The sequence below is a fragment of the Piliocolobus tephrosceles genome, chromosome 11 (genome assembly GCF_002776525.5).
Source record: "Piliocolobus tephrosceles isolate RC106 chromosome 11, ASM277652v3, whole genome shotgun sequence".
Lineage (NCBI taxonomy): Eukaryota > Metazoa > Chordata > Mammalia > Primates > Cercopithecidae > Piliocolobus > Piliocolobus tephrosceles.
This window is the reverse complement of record NC_045444.1, coordinates 76,246,154-76,256,962: the sequence shown is the minus strand read 5'-3', so window position 1 is coordinate 76,256,962 and position 10,809 is coordinate 76,246,154. Positions and strand designations below refer to the sequence as shown.

Sequence of the window (10,809 nt, the reverse complement as noted above, 5' to 3'; positions counted from 1 at the left end):
CTCTCTCTTTGCTTTGAAGACACCATTCCTCTCCCTGGCAGGCCGAGAGCTGCAGTTTGTATTCCACGCCACCCCTGCTGGTGACCCAACAACTGCAAAGGGTCTCCCCTTTGTCCCGCTCTGGGAGGGGACTTAGTGGCTTTTCCTCCTCCTCAGCTGCAAGGATCCTCCCCCAGGCCCAGCCAAGCTCTGGGAAACAGAACTTTTATATATCCCACCTAAAGCGTCTTGGCAGACTTCTCCCCAGCAAGAGCTCTCTCTACTTCAGGGATTGCAAACTGGCATCCTCTTTTGCCTGTACTGGGTTTTTAAGTTTTTTGAACTGATAACCGGCATTTAAAAATCCCATTTTACATAAAAAGTTAGAATTCTGGCCTCTGACAAAGCAGACAATTTGGCATCACAGCCGAGCAGCTGTGGCCCCTTTAACAGGGTGTGCCCTCTTCAGTTAGCCACAGTCCCCACACAGCCCTGCAGCCCTCCTTCTTATCATTTACTGGCCCTGTAGTCATTTGAGTTTACAACCCTCTAATCTAATTTATGTAGCCCCCCAGACCTTCTGCAGCCTTGCTGACAGCTGCCCCTGGTGGACTTACAGCCTCTCAGTAAAACAGCAACAAAACCTTAATGGTCATTTCATCCATTTACCCTTCCATAACCTGAAACCTTTCTACCACCTTCTGACAAACAGCCATCTAGTCTTTGCCATATGCAACCCACTACTCCTGATCCTAAACTTTCCTCCACATCCCTTTCTTACTTGCATCGCCCAGTTCCCGGGCTCTGTCCCTCCTCAGTGGCCACATTGCACCCTTTCCCTGCACCTCCTTGTTGCTTGAGCCTCTAGAACCTTCCCCCAGCCCTGCCAACCTCTCCACATTCTCTCACCTCCTCTTGTACTTTCTTCCTTTTACATTATTTCTCTCCCCAGTCTCACCTGTGTCTCTCTTTGATCTTTGTCTTTTCCAGTCTCTCTCTTGCTCATTTTCTTCTTTTATCTGTCTCTGTCATCCCCTATTTCCTTTTTCCCTCACACTCAGTTTCTTCTTCTTTCCCTCTCCGGGCATGAGCTGAGCCTTGCTGTGCCCTGGCTCCCCCATGTCTGACAGACAGTTCTGACTCTTTTTCTCTGGGCACCCAGTGCACCTGCACAGTGTCTTATACTGCCTTACACTGCCTTCCCTGTCTTGGCTGCTTAGTCCAGTGGCTCCCCGACACACAGCTGTGTACCGGGCTTTCCCTTGCTTTCAGGGTCACCAGCTTACCTCTTTTTCTGGCCCTCTACGTTTGCCATTTCCTCCCCTTTATCTTTCCGATTTCCTTTCTTTATATCTTCTCCCTTTCTTCTTACAAAAACCTTCTGAGCTTCCTTTAGTAATTCCTTAATTGGTTTTTCATTCCATCCATTAACCTTTTGCAGTTTCTTAGTAATATCAGGCCAACTTTTAGTCAGAAAATTAACCTTTAAAATTAAAGGCCTTGCCCTACTGGGTCCTCTGGATTTAATCCTGAATATTTTCTCATTTGATCCCTAAGCCTCTGCAGCAACACAGAGGGAGTCTCCTCTTTTTTGCTGTTGAATCTCAAATGCTTTTGAGACGTTTTATGATGGAGGAGTGGACTTTTTAATCCCTGTAATTATTAGTTCCCTTAGGTCCTGCATGTGGGCCCAATCTCTTTATTGTTATCCCATCCAGGATTTGCATTTGGGAATTTCTGCTCAGTTAGCAGGACTTCTTACCTGGGAGGATGCTTTCTTTCCCAAATGGTTATGGCTGCCCTTATAATTAATCCCCTCTCTTCCCCAGTAAACAGGATATTCATGATTGATGTCATCTCAGCCCAAGTATAAAAATTGGGTCCTAAAAATTGATCTAGCTGCTTTGCTAAACTGAGGGGATCTTCCAAGAATGGCCTCATTTCCTTTTTAAAATTCCTAACCTCAGTACTTGTTAGAGGCGCATTCACAAACCCAACTCCTCCCTGTCCCATAGGGACTTTTCTAAGAGAGTACATATTAGACGTCTACTGTTCAGAAGAAATAGGGAAATTCTCAGTGTCCTTCTTACATTGTTCTAATTCTTTCCTCAAGTTTGGATAAGGATTTAAGGAGCATTGGGTTTAGCTCCTTTATGACCCCCAGATTTCTCTTTCTCCAATCTTCCTGTTGCCCCCTGATCTCTCTGTCCTCTACCTTGTGAGATGTTTGGGGGAGGGGCAAGCGTGTTGGGGGATCCTAGGGCTTTTCATTGGGTGAGGGCTCTTTACTGTGCTCTTCCTCTTTAAGGGGGAACAGGGGGTTCATTCACTAATCCAACAAAGAACATAACCCACATCCTCTTGTGAGGATGGGTTTTATCATTCACGTAGAAAATTAAAGCTTGGCACACCCAATCCTCATCTGAGCCAAACTTAGGCCAAAAGACCGAAGGCTGACATGGGCTTTTTGGGCCAGATAAAACAGCAATACTGTATCATTTTTTGCTTTTCCTTGTTCCTGGTTTGAGGATTATCCATTCACACCTGCAACATTCTCCCCAATGGACTATCTGGGAGAATGTCAGAGGGGGTCTTTTTAGTTCCCTCTTTCCTTTGTTCTCTAGGCCTAGAATTCCTGTTTCACATTTTCAGTTAGTCTCTGTGTCTGAGATTTTCCCTGTGTACTCAGCCCCACTTACTGGAGGTTTCTTGCACACCCTGGGTTCTCGGAAAATGCCCCACCACCAAGGCAGGGCTCATAGTCCAACTTTCCTACCTTGGATCATGCACAAAGTTGGCTGGTTGCCATGGTGCCTGCTTTTCTCCCTGTGTCACCTCCTCTGCCTCCTGAATAAGTCTCGGGTTTGTCTGTGGCTTCTGTAGGGAGCCAAGACATCCAGAGCAAGCCACATAAATCAAGTGGGTTGCGTCTCCCTTCTCGGCTAGAGTCTTAACTCCATACAGGCACAGAGATAGCCATATGGGGCACCAGGTTGTGAGAAACAATTCACCCGTCCAAACCCGTCCAAACCACAGAATGGACTCAGAGACCCAGACAATAGCGAAAGCGAGACTTCTAATGACGGTCTTGCAAGATCGGGTGTCTGGCGTGCAGTCACACCGGGCACAGTTTTAACAAGCAACTTATCCCCTAGTGCACAGGTCCCTCTCCTGGTTCCTTATAGGCTGAATGCTACAGGGTCACAGTCGTCCCGGACGTCACCTGTTGAGTGTTAGGCAGAGGCTTTAGGTGTTTTTTTTGGGTTGTCTTGCTGCATTTTGTTGCAGCCCACAATGCACTGCAATCCTAGTTAGCTCAGGGGCTCTTCAAGTATTTGACTTATAACCTAAGTAGCTGGGCAGGATAGTAAGAACAAACAAAGTGAGCTATTTTGCAGACTAGTAAGCTTTTATCTAGACTAAATTTCTTTGGTTCGGGTGAGGGCAGCTAAGTAGGGGGAAAGGGGATGAAGCGGGAGGCTGACAAGCAGCCTTTGGCTGTCCAGGCAGGGGCCTAGTATATCCTGTTTCTTCTGTAGTTGGCTGACCTATGCCGATTCAAGGCACTTTGTCTCGGAAGTGGACCACTGTATGCGTTATTTCCTTCACTCCATGAATATGATTGGTTTTAAGGTGTGTATTGATTTTATTTAAGTGTAATTGCTGTTTGCTTAACTAGTTGGCATAATGTATGCTAGGCAGACTACAAATATGGATTTATTTTATTACTTTAGTCACTTGTGGAATGATGTTTTGTTTTTGTAGCAGATTAGAAAACTTCTGTTTGGTGCTTTGGCAGGATTAAGCTAGGGTATAATCTTTTATGAGATTTTTGCATATTTTAATATTGTTTACATAGATACTCTGCTCATTTATTATAGACAATAAAGGAACTATTGGACTAACAGTAGTACATTTTTTCCCCCAAAAGGTAATTAATAAAATGTCTCCAACATCTCTGAAGATCACACTAAGGCAACTCATGGAGGGGTCTTCAAAGACCTTGCAAGAAGTACTAACTATGGAGTATCGGCTAAGTCAAGCTTGTATGGTAAGAATTAAAAAAAAAAAGTAATTGTCATTTTTTAGTTCTGAAAGTAACATACGTTTATTGTAGAACTTGTAAAATACACAAGTGCAAACAAGAAAATTAAAACCACCTGTAAATTTACTCTACAAAAACACAACGGGCCAGTTAGTTATAGATGTGTGGAAGTATTGCTATCCAGATTGTTAGTAAGCCTTTATAAAATAGCAATTACATTTGCATGGCAGTGTAAGAAGATCTCTAACTTCATGTTAGAGGAATTCAAAATAGAAATTAATGTCTTTCAGCGATGGTCTCTATGACCTTGGGCAAGGCGTGTAAACTCTGTAAATGTGAATTCCCTCATGGGTAAAATGAAGAGGGTTATTTGTAAGCAGATATATATAAAGTAAATGCACAAATGGAAGTTATTAGTCTGTTTTATTAGTCTGTTACATGTTTAAAATAATGAGCATTTTAAAGTACCATTGTAAACATAAAGTGGACAATAATCACATGGAATATTGATTTCATGAAACATTTCATATTTATATTTGTTTCTTCTTCCAGATGACACACTCTTTAAAGGCAGAGTCATCCTTTATTTTCAGAGGGCCCCTAAGAAGCATCTTATTATTTAGACTAATATATGGACTAAAGGGAATATTTGGCTTAATAGCCAGAAACATTCTAATGACTTTAATTGTTATTAAGATGTTCAGTGTAGTTCATCTAGTTAGAAATAACTCTATTAGCTATGTCTTAAAGTCACTCCTTGTGGGATGTAAATGGCAGCTGATGTCTATTGTTTATTATGTGCAGGTACTATGCTAGGCACTTTATATGCATTTGCTCCATTAAATCTTACAGTATCTCTAGAAGGATAGGTACTGTTACTGATTCCATTTTACAGATGAAGAAATTGTGATATAGTGGTCATAGTGGTGTGACCGGCCTAAGGTTTTGCTGCTATTAAGTGACAGAGATATGGCATATGAAACCAGATAGTCTTACTCCAGTACCTGCAGTCTTGACCACTGTCCTGTATACCTCACACATTCCATGTTTTTCATTACACTTTTACTGCACTTTCTAGATTGATTGATTCTTGCCTTCATTCTCTCAGCAAATATGTTAGCTATGTGCCAGGCACTATGCTTAGTGGTAGCCTTATGTTGTCGAATCAGAAGACAAGTCCTTTATTTTCATGGAGGTTAGTCTACTGAGACTATAAAGAACAAGTAAACTAAGTAAAATAATTATAAATTGTGAAAAGTACTTTAAAGGAAAACATACAGGGTTGGTGATAGATTGATGCAGGGACAGGAGGGAGTTGGGGGGCAATGGGAAACTTCCTTTAAGTAAGTAGGTCAGGGAAGACATCTTTGTGATGTCACTTCATTTGTGACCTAAAGGATGAGAAAGGAATATGTTGAGAAGCCTCTTAAGCTTAAGCAGGAGGTGATTTGATTTTTCATTTGATTCGGTTCAGTTTGCTTTAAGAAGGAAATTATTGCTGCTATGTGGAGATAGGGTTGGAAAGGTTCAAGAACAGTTTAGAGACCAGATACAGATTTCCTGCAGTGCTCCAGGTGTGAAATAGTAGTGCTTAGACAAACGTGGTGGCATTGGAGAGAAGTAAATGGATTTGAGACACATGTAGGAGATAGAATTGATGGGACTTGCTGGATGTGAGGGAAGGAATGCATTTAGGAGTTAGAGATTAGAGGAATGCGTTTGAGATTTAAATCTGAAAGACACCAACAGCAATTAAGAAAACCTTGGGAATTCATTATTTACTAAACAAGAGTGCTTACTATGTGGTAGACACTGTTAGAGATACCCAGGTACATAAGTTCCAGATACATAGGTGTGCTCCAGAGGTAGAGGCTGAAAAGGCAGAAAACAGTTTAAATCATTATCTTGGGGAGTAGGGAGTAGGATAACAGACAAAATCCCTGCCCTCATAGAACTTACTTTATAATGGGCAAATAGACTGTAAACAAGATTAATACATAAAATATATATTATATGATTGTAACTATTAAGGAGAAAAAGGAAGCAGGATATGTGATATAGGGTAACGGGGATGAATTGTAGATGGGATGATCAGAGGAGGCCTCACTGAGATGTTCTTTGAGTGAATTCCTGGAAGAAGTGAGGAAGTAAGCCATGCAGTTATCTAGAGGAAGAGCATCCCAGGCAGAGGGAACTGCAAGAACAAAGCTCTGAGGCAGAAGCATGACTGCCTATGCTAGGGACCACGAAGAGGCTGTGTGGAAGGGGGTGGGGGGGCGGAGGTTGTGGTGAGTGAGAGATGAGGCCAGAGTAGAGAAAGGCTGTGCAGAGCATACAGAGCCTTGAAGGTCTCTATAAGGACTTTGGCTGAGTAAAATGGGAAGCCACTAGATGATTATGAGGAGAGGAATGCCATGATCTTACACTTTAAAGAACTGATCACTCAGGCTGCCATGTTGAGCACTGAATAGATAAAATCATATAGAAAGAAAATGAGAGTCCAGACCTGAGCCCTAAGGAACTCCAGCATTTTGAGGTGTGGTAGAGAAAAGAGCAGTAGGAAGGAAAAAAAGGATGGAGAGGTAGGAGGACCAGAGAGTGTGGCGTCACAAAAGAAAGAGAGGAATGTTTCGGGGCGGAGGGTATAATGGACAGTGTTGAACACTGTTGAAGTGTAGATGAGGTTAGAAGTGTCATTTGACCTTGGCAATGCCGACATCATGGGTGGTTTTGGCAAGCCATTTTAGAGGAGTGGGGGCAGAAGTTAGAGAGTAGTAAGTTGGAGAGGGAAAATGGAATGTGAAGAAGTGGAGAGAATATGTGTAGATGAATACTCTTGAAAGTGAAATAGGGAAGAAACTGGGACTGTGCAGTCAAATGAAGTTCCTTTTTTATTTTGTAAGATGGAAGGTACTAGAACATGTTTAAAAATGATTGGGAATGATCCAATAGAGAAAAAGATTATGTTGATGATACTAATGGTAGTTAATATTTACTGAACACTTAGTGTCAACCACTGTGCTTGGATGTGGATTAAAATAATCCTACGATGGATGTATAAATTACCTTTTCATATAAAGAAACTAGGGTTGGAGAAATTACTAGTCCAAGGTCACATAGTTAATATGTAGCTATCAGGATGTGAACCTAGACATTTGAACTGCATGCATTTAGCCACTCAGTTATATCGCCTACATTGATGATTCTAGGAAAAGAAAAGTGAATGACCATATCAAGCAAAGTCCGTCCTTGAGAAGGCAAGAGGAGATGTGAATTGGAATGCAAGGGAGGACTGGTCTTTGAAAAAGGGATGGTCCTTTCCTCCACGGCACTGAAAGGGAAGGCAGGTGCAGATGGCCGCAGTTGCCTACAGGCGTTTTAGTGGTGGGAAGACAAGACTTCATATCTAAAGGCTTCTTGTATTTTTAAAGAAGTCAGAGGTTAAGTAATTGACTGAGACTATAGTAAGAGTGTGCTCTATGGGTAGAGGTTGAGAAGGCAAAAAACACTTTAAATCATTATCTTGGGGAGTTGGGAAGAGATCTTTGATTGTTTGGCAGTTTTCTGTGCCTGTTTGAGATTTTTGATCATGAATTTTAAATGAAACCAGTCACAGTTGTATGATTTTCTGCAGCAAGACTTAGCTGCTGAAGTGCAGGCAGGGGCACGTGGTAGGGTTTAGTTGTTGCCAGGATTTTGCTAGGATTGTAAACAAGAGAAAAAGGTTTGAGGGAGATGATGGCATTTTGACAGGAAAGTGACCATATTAAAGGACTGGTGAAATTGGGCTGGATGAAGAGCAAAGTGAAGCCAGCCCAGATGGGGAAAAAGCCATAGGATCAGTGGACCTCAGTAAGATCAAGGATTTGTAGCAGTGGAAATACTTGAGCAAATAAGATTAGGAGGTGGTGATCAGAGAGTGGGCTATCAGAGGTGGTTCAGTCTCTGAATGTCATGATTCAGGTTGTGGCCATGGGAGTGGAAGGCTGAAGTGAATAGAGGAGAGACAAGATAACCCAGAATAAGGACACCCAGGAATTATCCCCATTTAATCTCAATTTTCTTTCAGAGAGGTCATGACTTCCATGAAGGCGTTAGAGCTCGTAAGTGGCAAATGGGAACTTACCATTTTGGGGAAATGGGATTTGTGAGCATATGCTGTTAATTAAAGAAGATACAGATTGTGCATCCCAAATCGTAAAATCCAAAATGTACCAAAATCTGAAACTTTTTGAGCACCAACATGACACTCAAAGGAAATGTTCATTGGATTGTAAGTATAATGCAAATATTCCAAAATCTGAAAGGAAAACAAAAAAAACCTGAAACACTTCTGATCCCAAGCATTTCAGATAAAGAATATTCAACCCATAGTTGTTTTAGTAGTGAATGTTAAACTTTTATGAAGGTTGAAAAATTGTGTACGTTTTTAAAAAATATGTTACCATCTGGGATATGAAAAGGAGGATCAGTCTTTGAAACTGATAATTGTTTTAAAAATTCACATAACTTGGCCACTGTTCCCTAATTTCTATATAAGGTAATCCTGCCCCTACAATCATGGACTACCTCTTATAAGTGCAGCATTGAGCTTGTAAACTCATCCTGCTGCCATCCTGCTGCTGTGGCCTTTGAAACATGCATTTATTCCCTTACAGAAAGCCCTCAAATCCCCTACCCTTTCTCCCTCTTTTGTGCTGGCCTGGCAAAACTGACCAGTGGTCTAACCCTACTTTCCACCTGCCTGTACCTCAGCAGTTAAACATTGCTGGGGAAAAAGACTGTATGACATCATTAGTAACATCTGCACATTGTCTTATTAATACTTTCCATTTTGCTTATTATCTCCAGTGTCAGCAGATTTAGAAAAAGCAAGTGAAGTGCTTGACTGTTTTTTCTAGCAAACTTGCAATAATTCCTTTTTATGTGTAACTCTTAGCCCTATAAAAAGCTGTTATTTATGTTGTATAAAATGAGTTGTTCCCTCTCCATGTATTTTGCATATCTAATGTTCCTGTTTTTATTATTTTACTATAGTAGTGCAGACTCTGGATAAATTTTTTTTTTTTTTTTTTTTTTTGAGACAGGGTCTTGCACTGTAGCTCAGGCTGGAGTGCAGTGGTGCAGTTTCGGCTTCCTACAAACTCCACCTCCCAGGTTCAAGTGATTCTCTCATTCCTCAGCCTCCTGAGTAGCTGGGAATACCAGCCCGTGCCACCATGCTTGGCTGATTTTTGTATTTTTAGTAGAAACGGGGTTTCACCATACTGGCCAGGCTGGTCTCGAACTCCTGATCTCATGTGATCCGCCTGCCTCGGCCTCCCAAAGTGCTGTGATTATAGGCGTGAGCCACAGTGCCCAGCCTGGATATACTTTTTTATCTTAATAAAAGGTTATGTTCTCTGAGCTCTTAAGCTTTGATAGACAGTCACTCTTCATGGAATTATTTTCATTTCTGACATGATACAGTATCAGAAATAAGGACTTGATTGAAATCTTTTTAGGATTCAGCACATGGAGTTGATCAGAGGAGATGGCAGTGTGTCTTGTAGAAACTAAGTAACATAGGCGTTTTCCTCACGGAATTCTCTGCTGCGTGTGGATTACAGCCTAGACCTCTGATTTTAGAGGACCTGTAAGCATACAGGGTTATATTGTTAAAGTATTCATTGTATGTTATAATAGCCCTTCTTTAAAAGAAAGATATGTTTTTATATAAATACTGTTATTTTGAGGAAAAAATGTTGAAACCAATCAGCATCAAAGTTCTGATTCATAAAGGAAGTGCTTATTATGCTACTTTTTTTGTTTTGTTTTTTGAGATGGAGTCTTGCTCTGTCACCTAGGCTGGAGTGCAGTGGCAAAATCTCAGCTCACTGCAAGCTTCACCTCCCGGGTTCACACCATTCTCCTGCCTCAGCCGCCCAAGTAGCTGGGACTACAGGTGCCCGCCACCAGGCCCGGCTAATTTTTTTTGTATTTTTAGTAGAGACGGGGTTTCACCATGTTAGCCAGGATGGTCTCGATCTCCTGACCTCGTGACCTGCCCGCCTCAGCCTCCCAAAGTGCTGGGATTACAGGCGTGAGCCACTGGGCCTGGCCTATGCTGTTTTTTAATGAAGAGCAAGTATATTGCCACCTCTTTCAGAAAGCAGTGTCTGTTCTTGAGAGTGAAAACTGTTCTTACATAGGCAAATGTTTGCTGCAGTTTGCTAATAATAAAAACACATTAGCAAGTTAAAGTAAGTTAGCAAAATTAACCATTGTTAAAAATTCTGTTAACATCTAGAACAAATTACTTTCTGGTTATAGAAGGAAAAAAAAAGACTATCTTACTGTAGCTGGATACCCACTCAAACTCCATGTAGTGCTATCTCAGGAGACTTGCAAAACCTGAGCTGCCTACATGGCACAAACTTATGTTATATCTATTCTAGTAAAAAAATTGTTAGCTTGAAATAAAATAACAAATTTGATCAATAGTCTCTTTCCTCTGGTCCTTCAGTGGGATCTCAAGGAGACAGGTAGTATTGACCAAAAGACTTAACAGTGAAAGGGATTCTTGTGGAAAGAATGTGCCAGGGTTGTTCTTCATTTATACTGTCCATGGAATATAAAACTTTCAAATAGTAGGGGTCAGAACATCAGTATTTAATATCCCATTCATCTGATACCAGAATCTCATAGTAGGCAGTTAAATCTTAAAAACAAAACCTCCAGTATCTGCATTTAATTGTGTGTAAAAGCTTCCCTCTACCTACCAAGGCAGCCTTCTTCCTTGGTTC

At 41.4% G+C, this 10,809-nt stretch overlaps 1 protein-coding gene across 1 annotated transcript in view; it reads left to right on the top strand.

Annotated features, from left to right (window-relative positions):
• Positions 1-10,809, top strand: part of HIBCH (3-hydroxyisobutyryl-CoA hydrolase) — a 125,859-nt gene that overhangs the window by 104,866 nt on the left and 10,184 nt on the right. Inside the window, exons 12-13 of the mRNA XM_026454401.2 lie at positions 3,911-4,030; positions 8,094-8,127. Coding sequence (XP_026310186.1) covers positions 3,911-4,030; positions 8,094-8,127 — 154 coding nt within the window. The remainder of the gene's footprint in view (positions 1-3,910; positions 4,031-8,093; positions 8,128-10,809) is intronic.